This window comes from Astatotilapia calliptera, chromosome 7 (assembly GCF_964374335.1).
Source record: "Astatotilapia calliptera chromosome 7, fAstCal68.1, whole genome shotgun sequence".
In the NCBI taxonomy this organism is placed as follows: Eukaryota; Metazoa; Chordata; class Actinopteri; order Cichliformes; family Cichlidae; genus Astatotilapia; species Astatotilapia calliptera.
The window spans coordinates 30,991,177-31,010,192 of NC_137428.1; the positions used below are offsets into that span (position 1 = coordinate 30,991,177).

The following is a 19,016-nucleotide window of genomic DNA, read 5'->3' on the forward strand; positions in this document are numbered from 1 at the left end:
TGGTCCTTCAGCGTATGGGACTTTCAACCGCAGCTGAGCAACGTGTCCCAGGTGAGTCCCATGCGCATCGAGCATGCGCTCCTTTGGCTCTTTGACGCTTAAGCATAACGAGGGGGAAAAAAGAACAAAGGGATCCACATGATTTGTTGTACTGTCTCCTGCCAACACATTGATTTTATTTACATGCGTTGCAGGTGTAGAGGCTATTTGCATGATGTAGCCAGATTGTCTGGACCCACCCAACCGCAAATTATAAATGATTAGTGGTTTAAGGTTTCACTTAAGTACACACATATACATATATATATATATATATATATATATATATATATATTCTGTGTGTCAGTATGTTTGTGTGCGTGTAGATACAGAGATACAGTTAGTGTACAAGTGTATTATGCAATTTTATAAAGATAATCAAGGTAACACCGACATACCTCCATGCATAACACCCTGTGACGGACACTGCCTCAGACCAATAGAGCACGCGTCTTGCAACAGGTTACGGGCTAAACAGTCGAGGGCTTTGGGGCTAAATCCCCGGATGTGACCAATAGAACCAGTTGGGGGGCGGGGCATTGTGAAGTCTTCTTACGTTTGTTTTGCGTGAAGCAATACATGTTTGGTTGAGCTTTGAATGAGGAGCCATCATCCCGGCGGCTAGGAGGTGGAAAATACATTTCAAAGTATCTCTGGATGAATTCAAAATGAGCAAGCAGGCTTTTTTCACAGGTACTCCAGTGACTGTTAAGCTTCACTTTATCTCGGTGCTGGGTAAGCGTGTTTTTTTTTTTAAATAATGAAAGAGAATTGATTTGTAAGCGACAAAACATGCCACAGACCTGTTTGTCTGTGACAAAGTAGCAAGGTTGCTAGCAGATTTTTTCGCACTCTTGTTTTTTGTTTTTGTTTTTGTTTTTTTGAGAGAGAGAGAGGGGGCGAGGTGAAGAGGATGAGGGGGAACTATCAGTCATTCCGAGACAAAAGAAACCCTAATATCTTCACCAATATGTGGCTGAGGGCAAATGACAGCCAGCAATGAGACCAACTCGCCTTTTGTGGCTCGTTGAAGTCTACATCCCCTTGCCATTAAGTAGCGTTAGCTTATTCTTCGAATCGCGTGTGTTATGCAGGCGATCTCGGAGAAGAAGTAACCCAAACAGATCGTTGCAGACATATTATTGTTGCTTATTCCCTTCGTAAGATCCCGATAGTATGCCAGGATTTCGAGTTGACACGAATCAACGAATGGCCGAGGAGCAAATAACAAACGGCCTAATCGGCACGTTTTGTTCTCCTGACTCCTTAACTTGCATTGAGACTTTGTGTTCACTTTGAAGGCTCTCACACTCGCCAGCGGCTTGTCCCTGAGATTTTGTTATTTCGAAAAACCATTGCTTCTCTTCAGCATATTAACCACAACGCTTAAGTGATCATTCATGTGGACCAAATAATTGCTTTTCATTGAACTCAATCCGTTTATTGAAAAAGCCATTAAGCTTTCATCCAGTAGCTGTTATTTTGCGTACTGCAGCTAGAAATATTGCTTGGCGTGCTTTGCTGTTTGGACAGTATCAAACAAACACAGAATTAAGCTTGTAGTTAATTATTTTAAGGAAAGGTCTCTCTCTGGAAGCTGCTCTTACTGTAGGAGTCCAAGGGTTAAGCATTAAGTGAAAATAATTCTTAGAAGGAGCTTGGACTTTCAGAGTAACACACTAAGGATATTTATCCTTTCCACCTGGCAGCTAACTTGAGAAATCTGCATCTGCCAGTAGTTCTGTCTGGATTTATTAGAGTCCATTGATCTGTAGTGCAGCTGTCTAATCCAAAAGCAATGGAGTATACGTCTTGGCAAGACTGAGTCCGCAAAGAAGATGCATTTTCAAATTTCCTTTAGTAATTCAATTACAGTTGTCTCTGGAGGTCCTGTTTGAATTGCACAGTCTGAGCATGTGTGCTCTTCCATCAATAGGCTAGAAAATGGCTCTCTGCAATAAAAAAGACAGGTCTAATACAGGAGGAGGTTACACTTGCGAGTCAAAGCTCACATCAGTGTCCTGAACTTGGTGTTTAGTGTGTGTTCCACATTTCATGAGCTGTTTTCTGCTTAGTTGCTAGTCCAATTGAGGGTGAGGTTGAGGTTTAGAATTGCTCCACTCAGTTGTAGTGAAGGGGAATATCAGATTGAAAGTCTAAAGAAAAGCATCCTGGAAGCTTAAGAGTTTATCAGGAGTAGGTGGGCCAGCAGGTTTCATCTGAAATTCCCTCTAGGAACCTGCTACTGACCAGGATTAAACAGTCCTCAGTTTCCTTATGATAGGGTAATAACAGGTTTTGGTTACAGAAATGCTATAGATTGCTACCTAAGATGGGTGTTCTTCCCTGTTAAGTAAAAACAATACTTTAGCATAATTATATACCCTTTAGTTGTTTCCAAAGCCGACTATATACTGGGGAACAGGATCAAGTGCACCATCCACCATTTGGAATAACAGATTTATATGGGTTAGGATCCTTCAAAAGTTTAGTATTGATTTGTCTAGAGCTGCATTTGTATGAACAACATGCATGTGATGCTGAATAACTACATTAGGGACCAAAAAATTTGGTGTAAATAGTGAAATGCAAGGGGGCTGTACTAACAAGCAAATCCAGTATACCAGGATGAATTGTGATATTTGGGTTCACTCACTCTAACATCGGCAGTCAGGCTAAGTGGTCACACAACGGTTCCTATCAACTCGATAAGTCAAGCTAGGCTTTTCAAGTCTAGCTATGAGCACATTCACACAGTGGTGTTGGCCACATATGGCACAAACATGCATACATTTACTGGTAGCGGGGTGGCCTATTCTACTTTACAATAGAAACAATAATAGAAAACTACAATAATAGAAAATATGAAGTGGTCAAAGACACATGTCAAGCTAAAAGTAGCACATTTACTGCAACCAAAGCAGCATTGTATGTGTCTGGTGGGCATTGCATGTAAATGATATAAATAAGAAGTATATTAATGTGTGGTTAGGAAGACTGGAGCAGCACATAAAAACTCTATTTAAAGCCCAGTAGAAAACCAGCAAGTAAGCTTAGTATATGTAAGTTAGTAGACTTCTCAGCACCACAACTCTGTCATAGAAGCACAGGTTGAGCATTAGCTTGGTAAGATGGATGCAACCCTGGTGGTTTTAGACTGTGTGAGAGCAAGTAACGAACAAAAATATAAACAGAATTTAAACTGGCAGGTAAGTAGAACTGCAAATTTTATACAAGGTCAAAGCTTTATACCAGCCTTAGCGTTCTTTTAGTGTTATATAACTATTTTAAAGGCTAAACAACAACATATAAAATTGCTTAAAAACTGCTAGTAACCACAGGGTATGTCTAATTAGTTGTTGCCAGAAAATGACAAAAGTGAAAGTTATATTAAGTTAATAAGTAGGCAGTGGGTTTCAAAACTTGGGTTGAACCTAAAGTCCCTCCACTAAGCCCCAAATACTGCTTTGTAATATAGGACTGTCATAAATATGTATAAGTGTTGCTCTGTTGCCTGTACTTGAAACATGTTTCTGTAAATAGTGTATTGGTGGCATTTTTTTAGGCTATGTCAGTTAAGTACTCAGATTTTCAAATCAAATGCTGTTCATCATTTCTATATATCTTTAAATAGCCAGTGAAATGACCTGTGAGTGTTGTAGTCCTAAAAATATGTCTCTGTTTAAAGTGTTTGCAAAAGTTAGGTGTTAATGGCTTTAATAAAAAAAAACAATATATGAGAGGTGAGAGATGGTTGTTAATACGGATGCATCAAATTTTTGTGCTTTGTGTGCAGTGGGAGAGGTGATAGTGGAAAGCTGTGATACAAATGATTAAAAAAAACAACTTTAAGTTTAAAAGAAATACATTCAATTGTTCATCTCACTTAATATTTTTGTGCACAAATGTTAATGTGTGTTTTCTCTCTGTTTTCTAGGTTTCTTTGGATTTATTCCCCTTCAATCCCTATATTTAGTTTGACTTCTGAAGACCAATGCCTTAGTTCTGATCAAACATTACTCGTAAAAGACATACATACGCTGGGTATATTAACAGTGAGTTCAGACCAGTCAACTATATCACTCCCCCAAACCCTTCTTTCCCAACTCAAGACAGATTAAGAGGGGCATCAGAACATTCAACAAGCTACCATGTCCTCCATCCTTCCCTTCACCCCACCTGTTGTGAAGCGGCTCTTGGGATGGAAGAAGACTCCAGCGGGGAGCGGAGGAGCAGGAATCGGAGGGGTTGGGGAGCAGAATGGAGGTGGACAGGAGGAGAAGTGGTGTGAAAAAGCAGTTAAAAGCTTGGTAAAGAAGCTTAAGAAGACGGGACAATTGGACGAGCTAGAGAAAGCGATCAGTACACAGAACAGCAACACAAAGTGTGTCACCATACCCAGGTAAGATAGGGACCCAGAGATCCTGTATTTCTATGTTTTGTTTTTTTTGTCTCTGAACTGTAGACGCTCATTCACAACAGGTTTGTGCATTAATACATTTATATAAAGCAAATTTTTTCATTTCCACTGAATGGTTAAAAATGAAGACTACAACAGTGAACAATGCAGTTGCTTTTTTCAGCACTGTCACACTTCCACACAAAAACAAATCTGCTGGCAGCATGGAATGGTGTGCCACAATACCGCAAATTAGTGAGTGCAGTGAGGTATATCAACACACATGAAAGTAAGAAAAAGAGTGACAGGCACCCACACATTTGCAGAAAGAAGTCTCCGTTATGCAACAGTGGGTCCACTTCCCCAATACTTTGTGCCATAGGTTAGCAAGGCAGCAGAAGTGAAACCAGGTTGGAGGAAACAGATGTCCTGCATGCATTGCCAACCAAAACCATCTTGTGCTTGCTTTCATTAGAACTCACTAACCTATATGCAGAACTCGGGGGTGCATTCACACCGTCTGCAGAGTTTGCTCTATATTGATTTTTCTCTGATAATCTTTGATTGCATCAGCCTTGTGGTCTTCTGCACCTTAAGAATATGAACTGCCTGAGCTGATTTCAGTGTTTCCTTTGAGAACATTATACCGATGACTGATCATTCGGATGAATTTGATCGAAAACAGTGAAAAGATTAGAATAGAATAGAATAGAATAGAATAGAATAGCCTTTATTGTCATTGTACAGAGTACAACGAAATTGGAGTGCCACTCCCTTGGTGCAAGTTTCAATAATAAATATAAATGTAAAATATAAAAAGTACAAAAAAAACAATCGTAAGTACTCAAACAATAGTATGTACAATATATACAGGATAGCAGCATTAATATAATGACAGTATGAATAGCAGCATAATATAATAACAGTGAAAAGATTAACGTGCCTATTCTAGACTTTATCTTTAAAATCTATTCAGAAATTTTTTTTGTCTTGCGCCAGTAGTTTGCACCATCTCGTCTCCTAATTCTATAAAGTTTATTTTCAAATCAAAGATCTAAATGTTATTTAAGTAATAAACATCTCTGGCTTCAAAGGTAGGAGCATAATGTTGTTGTTTAACTGGTAGCATACTTTTAAGTACTTTCAGATAACAGCAGGCGTTACTAATTAAATAGCTGCTTTTTTTAAATTAGCACTCTGCATTGGCCACTTCACTTCATGAAGCACTTTAAGTCCAGTAAGTTTTGTAGAAATTATGTTATTACAACTCTCAAGCAATAAAGTAAGAGACAACCAAATGTGAATAGCTGTTGAAGCAATGTCCAAAAACTTAAGAATACCTTTGGTATGTAAAGCATTCTGCACCAGTTAACAAACTGTTTGAAATATGATGAACATTATATGATTACAAAAGTTGATGAAATTCTATTAAAAAATGAGTTGTGCAGTTTGTTACAGTGAAGAATATTCTCTTAACAAATTGCAGTTTTTGCAAACAAGTGAAGAAAAAACAAAAGAAAATGCATCTATTTATTCTTTTCATTCTGAAACTGTTTGCCATAATACCTAGTTCAAATAGTCGCTGGCTACCTCTCTTACATATGGCTTCAGTAGATTTCTGTTTGTCACATGAGAAGGTGTTGGAAGTCTCCAGATGAGGTGAGACAAAAAAGTCATGGAAACCCAACAAAGTACACGTGATCACCTTTCATTAATTCACTGAGGATCGGATTATTAGAAGCTTCCCTTCTCAAGTGTTTTATGCAATGTAGTCTTTCTCTCCTTTCTGTCTTAAGCCTCATGTTAATTACAAATTATAATTTGGTATTATTTTAGTACCACACTACGTACTTATGCTGACCATAAATCAGCACACTCAGACTGGCCTGTCACTGAATTGATGGGTGCTATTCTTGATCACTCAACCCATTGCTTTCTATTGGTAGCTTTTGACAGATATGGAGAAGAAAAAGAAATGAAAATTCAGATCTAATTTACATCAGGTGTTCAAAGCAATTGGCATTTCAATAACATTTTTCTAGTCCTACATATGTGCTTTAGACTACAGGCCACATTTAACCATACATCCATGCAAGTGTCTTATTCTGTACACTAAAAGCACTGTATCTACCTCTTATCCATGGCCAATTAACAAAACAAGCTCACCTTTTGACTGTGGGACGAAGCTGGAGTATTGGGTAGGGCTGCCACAAACGATTATTTTGATAGTCGACTAGTCACCGATTATTTTTGCGATTAGTCGACTAATCAGATCATCATCCATTGGACGTACAGCGTACAGCTTATTGCACCAGCGGCATCTGGTCTTATATAACTATCATTAGCTTACAGCTTGAAGTGTTTGTGCTAACTAAAAATAAAGACAAGATGGTAGTTTATTAATTTTTAATGAAATTTGCAGATTGTTTCGGTGAAGTTTAATAAACTCCTTGCTTTCTAAAATATAACAGGACACCGGAGTATATTCTCCAGCGTCTCACACTTCTGATAATCAGCTGTCTGCTTGACAGTTTTAGCTGTGCAAAAACTATAACTTTAATCTCAGCCAAACCGATTTACTCAGGAACAAATAAAATACTAAAGAAAGCCAAACAATAACATTTTTAAGTTATCTAAGTGACTTATATATATGTTTAACCTGACTAGCAAAAGACGGCGGTGGGTTTGAAAACGATTTGCCGGGAGTCCGGTGTTCTCACGGCTCTAGTGACCTAGCCCCCGGCTAGCTATCGAGCTAGTGGGTAACAGACGTCTCCGAAAACGTCGGAGCGCTTTTGAAAATATGTGGTGTCCTGATAAACTGAGCAGATATTTGAGGTTTACACAGCTACATTCTCGCCTGAAAATATGTTAAACGTTTATTTTGTGACCCAGAAAGAATAATAAGAGTAACATTAAAACTAACTAGCTGCCGCCATTGTTGACAGCTGCGCTATGAATTCTGGGACACAGCTTCTTCTTCTTCGGGGTTTAACGGCAACTGGCAACCTTTTACATGCAGTGCTGCCATCTTCTGTTTCAGTCCGTTATTACACTCTTAAATCCTACTACTCATTCCTGCGTCCTTTGTGATCTTACAAAGCTTCAAACGATGCGTCGACTATTAAATTAGTCGTCGACGATTTTAATAGTCGACATAATCGTGACTAGTCGACTAATCGTGGCAGCCCTAGTATTGGGGTAGAAACCCATATAGTCACAGAGAATGCTGGTCAGATTTACCGAGAATATAATGGAGTTGAAACTAGCATGTGTCTGGTTTGGCAGACTGGTGGTTTCCTGCTTTCCTTCCATTTTTTTGTAACTTAGTTTGTGAAACAATTGAGGGCTTTGTGAGGTGACCAGAAATGTAAATGCAGCTAATGTGATGGAGTTTGCACTGTATTTCTTTTTTCCTTTTTTTGGCCTTGTAGCACACACAGGTTCACCTTCTGTATTAAGGAATATTAGACGACGTCCTTGGTGGGCAGATAGTTTCTCAGCAGTGCACTCTGGTCAGATTTCTGGCTGAGGTCAGACAGACATAATTACATTGCAGTCTTTAATGCATTTGTGTAGATGTACTCTGAATGGATGAGCGCGCATATATATAGATAGATAGATAGATAGATAGATAGATATAAAATCAGTACTTTGCAAAAGTTTTAAGGTACCCATCATTTCTTTATATTTTGCTAAGAAACTGTAGAAATATGTGCAGTGATGTATTCAAACATGTAAAAACCTAAATGTAAATACAGTATAAAAGGCAAAAACAGGGTTTGTACAATTGTAGTAGACTTAATCTAACTTAGGCAAGCTTTCTTTAAGTAGTCTTCAGGAATTGTTCTCTTGAAGGACATTCAAAGTTCTTTGGATGCCAGATGTCTTTTGTTTTGTTCTCTGTCTAGATGATCCCTTACCACTTCAATAATATTGAGGTCCAGGCTCAGGGGAGACCAATCAATAACTGAAACTGACAGTTTTCCATTCGAGTGTGTTTGGGATCATTGCCAGACTGAAAGTTGCAGCCCATCAGATGCTTTCCAGATGGTATTGTGTGGTGGATCAAAATCTAATGATACTTTTCTGTAATCATGATACAATCAGTTCTTACAAGATCCCCAACACCTAGGGCTGAAATGCAGCCCAAGCCGTCATAGAAGCAAGATGCAAAGAAATGAGGGCCAGCATAACATTTTTGCACAGTATTGTATGTGGTTATGTACTGTATTCTAAACAGTGCATCTGAAAGTGGTCTAACTGTTGAGGAAGTTGTCAGAGATTTTAGCACAGATGAGAATGGTCCTGTAAATGAAAAAGACAAGACTTGCATGATGCTAAATGTCTGCTGTTTTCTTCTCATTGAGGAATGTAGGTTAGATTGTAGTTTCTGATATAGAACTGATAAAATCATGATAGTTACCGAAAGACATTTGTTTAGACAGTATGTTTTAAGGGTTGTAACTACACAGCTTGGATTCTTTTAGCTGCATAGTACGTCACATCGCCTCTAATTTCCTTTAAGCTCAAGAAAGTGACGATAAAGTCTAAGATTTTTTTTTTTTTCTTTTGGTCTTTTTGTGGGTGGAGTGAAGGATGTGGAAAAAGGTATCTCGAGTATTGCAAGGTGTTTGTAGGTTTCTTTCTGACTGGAGGTAGGAAACACTGTAGCAGCTCTGCTATTTCTGGAGATAGTTGGTGGTAATGGAAATTTTAAATGACAACAGCCTAATGTTTTGTGCATACTTTGGTTAAACTTGCAAGAAGACTCTTTTAAAATACAGTTCTAGTTTTGTGTCAAATTATCTCCAGTGATCAATAGGTGAATAGATGAAGATCAAGGGTTCCCAGACAGGGGGCTTTTTGACGATGGACTCAAGAGACCTTGTACTTTTGACCTTTTTAAGTAGGAAAGGAAGAAGGCAAAGTGCTATCTGTGATTCTTGTAGTTGTAAAACTATGCAAGTAGGGTGATAAGCTTCGAGATAGAGAACCTTGCACAGACAGGCATGACAATCATTTTGCTCTAATCAGACAACAGGATCTCTCACACAAACTCCTTATATGCAGATACACATTAGTGTTGTATCCTTTTTTTTTTTTTTCTTTTCTCACGTCTTGACACACGAAGTGTTTAGTGATTTTCTTTTTTTTTTTTTTTTTTTTTTTTAAATGTCCTCATTCACATATCATTCATGTTTAGATTAATATATTTCTTCACATCACACTTCTCATGTTTTTGAAAAAAACATGCCCAAATGTGTGGTTTTATTTTATTTTTATTTGTTTGTGTGTTCTTTGCAGTTGTGCATTTTAGCGGCTTATTAGCCACCTAAGTCAAGTAAATGACAATTGGATGCATGCCTGGAATTGTATTATCTTACGGAGCCATTCTGTGTCACCTGATTGCACCACATCACTATTGTCTGATTTGGATTTGTCTTGCAGTCATCTGTCATCTTGTTGGTCTCTTACTGGGAAACTGAAGGTGGAGCTTTTTCCTTCCTTCATGCCATTGAGTTACCAACTGTACATATCTGTGATTTCATCGTACTAATTTGGAATGAAACGCCTCATGTTTACCATCTGTTTGCTTTCATTTTGTATTTTTTTTTCTTTTTCCACTTGTGTGCGTGTGTATGTGTATGCATGTCTTTGGTGTGCGTGCCTGTGTGTTTCTGTGTCTGTAGCAATTGCTCAGACCTTTGGGGTCTAGGCTCAGGCCACATGATAGAGCAGTGGGACTCAGCAGGCATGTACGGATATCCTGACCACAGCAGGTGAATATACTCACATGCATGAAAAATACAGTGATCCAACAGATTTACTACATATGTCTTCATTATTGCAAAAGTTGTGCAGAAAAAAGTAATGCCTATTGTTTTTTTAAGATGGGGTCATTTCTGTTGTTTTTGTTTTTTAAACCAGATGTAATCACAACTTGTGCTACAACTTTGCATTTTTGGTTATTTAGTAGAGGTGGGAATCACCATACATCCCGCGATACGATATTATCACAATACTTAACGCACGATACGATATTATCACAATACTTAACGCACGATACGATATTATTGCAATTTTTTAAAATATTTTGCGATATTCAGATTCTGTACATAAAGGTAAACTTTATCAATATTCATTTTATCTGATATCAAAGTCTCACACTCAGTCTTTCTCTCATTTCAGTCAGTTTTATTGTTGACAAACTGAACGGTTTGTTTTACAGTCTAGTCCAACTTAACCGAATGCAACCATCTGGTACAATTATAGCTATTCTGAACTATGCAATTTATGAAAACTATGCAGCCCCTTCAGCAACTGAAGAATTTGAAAGTAAATTAAAACAAAATATAATTTTACATTAAATAAAAAAGTTTTAAACTTAATTAAAATAAAACATGTCTTAAATTAAAATAAGTAAACTGTCATGTTTATTGCTGCCAAAAAACAAGTTAAACACATTTGGACAGTGAAGGAATGATTCTTGCTCAGAAAAAGGATCAACATGCTCTGAAGTCAGAGCACAAAAACCTTTTTGTAACAGAATATCGATTTCTGCTGTCCCTGTATCGATACATAATTAGCAAACAAAATATCACCATACTACACAGTATCGATTTTTTTCCCCCACCCTTATTATTTAGACGATAAGGAAATAATGTAGCTGGTCATTTCCACTGAAAAGCTTTCTTTATAGCTTTTTAAATAATCAACTAGCAGGTAGGCTTTTAAAATAAGGTTTAGCCATGCAACATATCCAGTAACTTTTAAAAATATATATATATTAGTAAGCACTTTCAAACCAGAAATGACACAATCACCTTTCAGAGTTTCTGAGAGTTTTTTGTGAAGATCTTGGCGCATTATGAGCTGCTTTTCATCTTCTCTCGCTTAGGTCACTGGATGGCCGTCTTCAGGTGTCTCATCGTAAGGGCCTGCCTCACGTCATCTACTGCCGCCTGTGGAGATGGCCTGACCTTCACAGCCACCATGAGCTGAGGGCCATTGACACCTGCCAGTATGCATTTAACCTTAAGAAGGATGAAGTGTGTGTCAATCCCTACCATTACCAGAGAGTGGAGACACCTGGTAAGGGTCCTTGAGAATTGTGTGTCCTCTTACTTCAAGTACTTTTGGTTCTGGTGTTCAAGATGTCCTTGAACAACCCTATGAGCATGGTAGTCATAGCAAAATCATTGTTTTAGATCTCCTAGTCTCTTTCCGTTTTGTGCTGTTAAAATCAGTCTAAATGTGTTTATATTAGTGTTCATTCGTCTTTTTACAAGATTATATTTAGTGGAAAAATGCATATAATTATATCATATTAATTGGTATAACAATTTCCATCTGTACTTGTCAATAACACTCCTTTTCTCTTCAGTGCTGCCACCGGTGTTGGTCCCACGTCACACAGAGATTCTGACAGAGCTTCCGCCTCTAGACGACTTTACAAACTCCATTCCTGAAAACACCAACTTCCCTGCAGGCATAGATCCTCCTAATAACTATATACCAGGTATGTATGTTTTCCTTCATATTTCAGTAGTTTCACTCATTTGTTTAAAGTAACAACTGATCTTTCTGTGCTAACTCTTGAGCTTTGGTTTAGTATAAAAACCCCTTGGCTTTGTTTGGGTTTTAAGCAATGGTTGCTGTTAAGAATACACATCTTATTTAATGTTCCTTTTTTACAGACACTCCTCCACCTGGCTATATGAGTGAAGATGGTGAAACCAGCGACCAGCAGATGAATCAAAGTATGGAATCAGGTAGATTAGTTGAGTTTAGCACTTGGAAATATCCTTAAGATTATACTCGCATGTAAACTTCTGGATTTTTTTTTTCCTCACACATGCACGTCATTACAGCAGTGTGTTTTACACAGGCAGTGTTTAAAATGCAAAACAGAGTACAACAAGATGTAATGTGTTGTATGTTTTTGTCATCAGGCTCACCAGCAGAAATGTCACCGAGCACCCTGTCTCCTGTCAGTCACGGCCTGGGTAAGAGCGATTTATTGGTTTATTTATTTATCTTTAGTTTCCTTGGAAATGATCAATAAATGATTCAATGAAAACTTTAAACATTACCACCTTGATTTCTTTCTTTCAGACCTTCAGCCAGTCACCTATAGCGAACCAGCATTCTGGTGCTCTATAGCTTACTACGAGCTAAACCAGCGGGTTGGAGAGACGTTCCATGCCTCACAGCCATCCCTGACCGTTGATGGCTTCACCGATCCCTCCAACTCTGAACGCTTCTGTTTAGGGCTTCTCAGCAATGTTAACAGAAATGCTACTGTTGAAATGACAAGGAGACATATAGGTACAGCATACACTGCCACACACTCAAAAATAACATGGTGTAGCAGCTACTCTGTGTGGGAAAAGCTCTTTTTAAGGATTTTTACAGTGTTGCGGCACTTTAACAATACCTGCACTATGAATCTCAGATTCATTACACTGACGTCCTTGAGCTGTAAATGTGTCTTTACAGAGATTTCAATTGTAAAGGTGCTGTGAGAAATACAGCAGTTCTTTCAGTGATGGCTTTAAAAATCTATCTGATAAAGACATGTTGCTGAATAGGTGTGACTGATTTAAGACTTTCCATAGCACTATGTCCACTGATATTTCACTCAAGTTCAAGCTTTGCTCCAGAGTAAGCCTTTGTGATTTTTTTTCCTGTCTTTTTTTCGTTAGCTTCACATTAATTTTTCTGTGATACATTCTGCAGGTCGTGGCGTGAGATTGTATTATATCGGAGGGGAGGTGTTTGCCGAGTGCCTCAGCGACAGTGCCATTTTTGTCCAGAGTCCTAACTGCAATCAACGATATGGCTGGCACCCCGCCACAGTCTGCAAGATACCACCAGGTTTGTACATGTTTTGTTTTATTTTTTGAATAAAGCTGAATGATTCTTATACAACAGTTTAAAAAGGTCCTGCCTGGTTTGCTTACAAGATACAGTATAGAAGATGTACTTTATTTATCCTAAAGATGTGAATTTTGCAAATGTCTCAGAAAGGTAAAAACTAATCTGGGATCAAAATGAGTATTAAAAAATGTTAAATAAGTAAATGTTTGGCTGACAATATTAGGTAGTAGCATACAATACAGTAAAAAAAAAATCTAAGTTTATAAAAAAGTGACTTACCTAGTGTAGTAGAAACAGCATAGCAGATATCAGATGCTATTAAAGTTTCTCAGTAGCAGAAAGTGCAGTACAGTGAAGTAAATCAGTAAGTGTTAAGTGCTGTGACACTGCAGGCCTGAGATAAACTTTTGAGAGATGATTCTCTGCTAGGCATATGTGTTAATTTGAACACAGTTATGGCATGAACCACAATTTCCTGTGTCAGTCAGTCTGGAGCTGAATCACTCTTAGTAAAAAGTGCACTGCTGCCTGTACAGTAAGTGGTTCAGAGGGCTTCTAACGTGTCCAGCTTGTATCACAGAGGTGGCCTTCCAGATTGGTTTGTTTAGTCTGTTGGCGTCCGACTGATAGAAAATCCCTAGTGTTTTGCTGTACACATTGAAGGATCTCTGCCTTCTCAGGGGATACAACCTGCTCGTGCCCTTCTTGGGGAAAAAAACAAAAAACCTTAGTGTTGGTCCTCCTCCAATGGAAGTATCACCAAACAAAGATTAAGAAAATGATGGTGCGTGATGGCTGTGCTTTTTGTTTTTTGTTTTTTTTTTTAAATTAAAATAGCTCTGATATGTAGACCCCCCCCCCCTCTGATATTGATGAAATTGAGCTTGAAGAAAGGGAATACAGTGTGACAGTCTTTTCAGACACTCACCCACACTCTGACTCATCTGTACCCATGTAACTTTGAACATTTCATCCCTGGCCAAAAGAGCAGTGTGAACGCTATCATTACTGAAGCACACAGTGGTACTGAAATGCACCACAAAGATCTTTTGAACATTCAGGGGTCAGATTTGTAAGGCTTGTGTAGAATAATTCCTAACATGCAACACACCCACTCCTCACAATGGTTCAGCTTGGTACCTACAAATATAGCACAACTGTGATCTTGCTAATTCTAATATTCAGCTTACTGGTTTTGGAAATGCACATTTATTTAATTTGTTGTTAATTTGGCTTTATTTTTGTAAAATGTTACATGTGCACAAATGTGAAAAATGAAATGTCCTCGGAGTATTTGCATTAACTAAATTAAATCTTTCCTGGTGGGGATTATTAGTCCCACACATCATTTTGTTCGTTTCCTTTTTCTAATGTATTTTTTTTTTCTGTTTTGATAGGCTGTAATCTGAAGATTTTTAACAACCAGGAGTTTGCCGCACTGCTGGCCCAGTCAGTAAATCAAGGGTTTGAGGCTGTATACCAACTAACCAGGATGTGCACCATCAGAATGAGCTTTGTCAAGGGCTGGGGAGCTGAGTACAGGTGAATTTGTCTCTGAAGCACATGTTCTCTTACACTGCCATCCATAATGAATGGAGGGCTTTCTGGTCCCCATCAGACCAGAGAGTTGCTCAGTAAAACTCAGTAGTGTTGTCTCTCTCTCTCTGTGGACTGCTCAGGAATATAGTGTTTGCAATTTCTGAGCCGTTTAATTCATTTATTTTTCTCTGTAAACTGTTAATGTTGCAAATGTTGGCATGACTCTGATTGCTAACAATATTTTTCTGGTTCTATGAACTGAAAGGCTTAGGCCTACCTTCCCTTTTTAAAAACAACTTTTGGTTGTAATTTTGTGTACACATCAGTGTCCATCTAAGTTCTTTATGCACTAAAAATGAGCTTGTGGGTAGAGGCCACATACGGTAAGTGTCACAAATAGTTGTGACAAAGCTTGTGGTTCCCTTCACCTCTGCACATTTTGCTTGCCATGATGTGATGGTTGAATAGTCAGCAATAGAAGTTGTATTAGTTCTCAAGATGTTCTAGGGGGACTTTTCTGAAGCTATTGGACTGTGCATGAAAAAGACTGTAGTTTCCCTTAACACTGACTCATAGCTTGTATACCTTCAAGTTAATGGACTGAACCTAAGTAAATTAGTCTTAAGGAGAAATAGTGAATCAGCAACCTAACTTGAGAAAGTGATGAAGGACTTGAAATTCAAATCTAGGTACACTCTCACTCTCTATTGCGGTGTCAGCAGTATATCTTACATGCAGGTCGTAGAGAAGCAGCTCGTGCAAGATTTTAAGTGGTCATAGTTTGTGTGTGCACGTAAAATGTTAAGTTTTTAGGAGCTAAATGCATGGAACATCATTAACAAAGGATGAGGACTGACTTTTTGCCTTACTGCTCCCCAGTGTTCAGTGGAAGGTAAAACGGGTGCTTTTTACACCCCAAACAGTTTTGTATTTAAACAGAGTAGTAGTTGGTTGGCATGTCCCAAACAGACTGTGAGTGCAGTAAAGGCATCCTGCCAAGAGTAACACACAATGTAACAGTCTTGGACAAACTGCAAACTCAGATGTACATTTTAGTATTTTTAATCACACGTAAGAAATCTCATAATAATGTTTAACATACTGGGTTTTTTTTTTTTTGTGCTTTAAAAAATAAAAAATGAATATTGATATGAAATCCATCTATAAATGCTGCTTATTATCAATAACAAATCACATGAAATGCTACTTTTGTCCCATACCCATGTGCTATATTTTTATCCTTGCAGGCGTCAGACAGTCACCAGCACCCCTTGTTGGATTGAACTGCATCTCAATGGCCCCCTCCAGTGGTTGGATAAGGTGTTGACCCAAATGGGTTCACCCTCAGTGCGCTGCTCTAGTATGTCCTAAACAGTGTCCTGCTTTTGCAGATACAAAGTCAGACATTTCAGTGTTTGAACAGTGTATCCTAAAGGAGAGCACCATGCAGTCTTAAGTGATGTACAAACAACAAAACAAAAACAAGAAGAAAAAACCCCCACACACATTGGACCTGGAGGACAAGAGCTTGACATCACTAATTGACAATAGTGGTTTATTAAGTGATGCCACAATAGACCCTGACTCTGTTGGAACAACTGACACATTCTAGTTCTCATCAAGTGAGATCACCTTGCAATATCAAAATGACAAGAGAGTGATGTCCTATTGGGCGAGCCTACATTTCTGATCTGAAAACCCAAAGCAGGACAGAGCTTTATTATCCTCCTCACTGACACAGCAACAGCTGCTTCGGGCATCGAGCATGTGACCTTCTACTTGCTGGACAGTCTGTCCAACTACTCGTTCAGATCGCATCTTCACTACCTATTTACCACAGCACAACTTTGATCCCATGTCAGTATTTCTGTTTACACGACGCTGACTAACAGTACTACTGCCACTCCAGGCTCACAATCGACCAAAGCCAACTTCACATCTTCATTTTCTGGCGACCAAACTTCCATTTGATTTGGGATGCTCCTCTCTTCTCCCAGTCAGTCATGTGCTGTTGTTATCACTGACCTCACTATGTTGGAATGCAAAGTCTTCTGCTCTTAAAGGGGTTTAATTACTCATGAACCCCATCTTCGCATTTTCTCATGCACACAAACCATATGCGCTTTCCTTTTCCTTTGTTTTCATAATGATAAAGTGTCTCCTCTTTATACGAAGTGTGGACTGGTTGGTGAGGAGTTTCCATTAAATAGTAGTAGTCATCACTAACCACCTAGTGTAGATGATTGGAATTAAAGTTGAGGATTACTTGAAGCAAGTGTCTACAATATGTCACACTAGGCCAAAATTTGTTCCTCCCATGCACCCTCTCTTACATTCTCCTTATTTTATTCCACAGTTACATCGGCTTGTTTGTGAAGAGGAGCTCTGTATAGACTTTGAGATGCACAGGCTTAAGATTAAACACAAGGCTTCACTATTGCTTACGTCTAACAAGAGGAAAAGATAAACACCTATTCCCTATGTTTCACATTTGTGGAAGAGGCATAAATCTCTGCAATAGTGTATCATTATTGACATTTTATCAGTAAGTAAAGTCCTGCAGTGTTGGACTGTAATTAACAAGCATCCTCTATTCTGCACTTGCACTATCCTAAATTAAAAATGGTTGCCTTTCATGTAAAATATAGCAAGGTATGCTTTTAAATTGAAAATATAGAAGTGTTGAAAAGCCTACTCGATTCAAGATAATCACAGAAGAAGATTATTATTTTAGACTATTTACTGTAAAGATTTGGGCCCTTACATTGCATGAATTGGTGTTCATTTGATTTGAAAAATGAATAAATAAATAAAATTTCCTATCTGAAAGCCAGCTGGTACCGACATTGGCGTTTGAAAGCGTTTAAGTATTCAAGCTTTAAGTACTCCACAAGCTAGTTACTCTACAGTTATTTTCTTTACTTGTTTCCTTTAGCTACATTTTGTATTTTCTGAGTATTTTTTACATATAAATATATTTAAAATCTTTAAAGCTTTCTTCCTTTTTATTAGAATTTATTTTTCTTAGAACATACCTTCAGTTTGAAAATTATTACAGCTTGATGACTATTTGTGTGTGTGCGTGCGTGTAGCATAGGATATACCATTATCACTGAATTTACCACTTAAAGCACATTTAGTTATCATTGCGCTCAATGACTGACATTGTCCTAATTGATACCTTTCTTTCTTCAACGTGTGAAATTTGGAGACTTTCACCATATTTAGGCTCTTACAGATGTCATCTTAGTGATACCAGTATTTCATCTCAGAGTCTGACCAAAGATCGGCTTAATCTTTAAATTCACCAGTGGCTGTTTGAGCTCCACAATTAAAGATGAGCATTTTATGGTTAAGTACCACAGCTATTAGAAAAATTAAGGTGTTTCGATGACTAAATAACTGACCTTTTGGATATTGATGTATAATCCAACCGCCTCGCAATGGAGTATACAGCACATGGTATTAATTAATATAGCTCTGTTGCTGAAAGGTGTATTTGTGGAGTTAAGATTCCAGTGTGCAGTGAACAAACTGCATCAAAAGCTGATTGAGTTCCGTAATTCAACACATGCACATTAATTAACAATGAGTGTGTTTACTTGCACACGGGATACTAAGTTGAAGTCTCTGTACTGTAAGTGAATTCTTTACTTGGGATTTTAAGTGGGACATGTAAATATATAATAATGGGACTCACTTGCCTCATTGTTGTGGCTCTTGCTGTCACATTCCCAGTATCCTCATTTTACATTCTCTAAATAAAAGAGCTGTTGTTGGTGTGCACGTAAACACATTCCCATCTTCTACTTGATCAGTGATGCAGATGTGACATATTATTATTGCTATTATTTTATTTTTTAAGTAAGGACACCAAAATGAAGGTTTAGCTTCTCACATAATGAGGGCCAAGACATGAAGTCCAGAAATCCTGGTACATGATACATTATTGCATATTCAAAGATGTCAAACTTCAGTAGGTGGGTTTTAGAGCGCACAGTTGATGGATGACGTCTCTCATTAGGCAGTGTACTTCATTGCCTTTATTTTTATCTTTACTTTAGAGCCCTGCCTGTCTTTATACTGGTTTGACCCAGGCAAATGTTGACCTATACTCTTCACCTAACTAATGCTCATCTGTAACCAGACTAAAACC

At 38.1% G+C, this 19,016-nt stretch overlaps 1 protein-coding gene across 4 annotated transcripts; it reads left to right on the forward strand.

The window, feature by feature from the left end:
* Nucleotides 1–605: 605 nt before the first annotated feature.
* smad2 (SMAD family member 2) lies at nt 606–17,689 on the forward strand. 4 transcript variants are annotated; one of them, XM_026174215.2, is made up of 11 exons: nt 606–732; nt 3,977–4,441; nt 10,132–10,221; nt 11,340–11,533; nt 11,826–11,960; nt 12,139–12,213; nt 12,394–12,447; nt 12,557–12,769; nt 13,181–13,318; nt 14,719–14,863; nt 16,108–17,689. In XM_026174215.2, exons 2-11 carry the CDS (start codon nt 4,191–4,193, stop codon nt 16,229–16,231), a joined length of 1,419 nt encoding a protein of 472 aa, XP_026030000.1. In that variant the 5' UTR covers nt 606–732; nt 3,977–4,190; the 3' UTR covers nt 16,232–17,689. The 4 variants fall into 4 exon arrangements, with proteins under 4 accessions (XP_026030000.1, XP_026029998.1, XP_026030001.1 ...); XM_026174213.2 differs by having other exon boundaries at nt 614–774; XM_026174216.2 differs by having other exon boundaries at nt 614–774; nt 12,139–12,201.
* Nucleotides 17,690–19,016: the final 1,327 nt, after the last annotated feature.

What these genes read in the sequence shown, in the direction of transcription:
- smad2 (XM_026174215.2), top strand. Translation starts at nt 4,191, where the DNA reads ATGTCCTCCATCCTTCCCTTCACCCCACCTGTTGTGAAGCGGCTCTTG. An exon ending in CCAGAGAGTGGAGACACCTG is followed by an intron (nt 11,534 to 11,825) that starts GTAAGGGTCCTT and finishes TTTTCTCTTCAG; the next exon opens with TGCTGCCACCGGTGTTGGTC. An exon ending in GGCTGGGGAGCTGAGTACAG is followed by an intron (nt 14,864 to 16,107) that starts GTGAATTTGTCT and finishes TTATCCTTGCAG; the next exon opens with GCGTCAGACAGTCACCAGCA.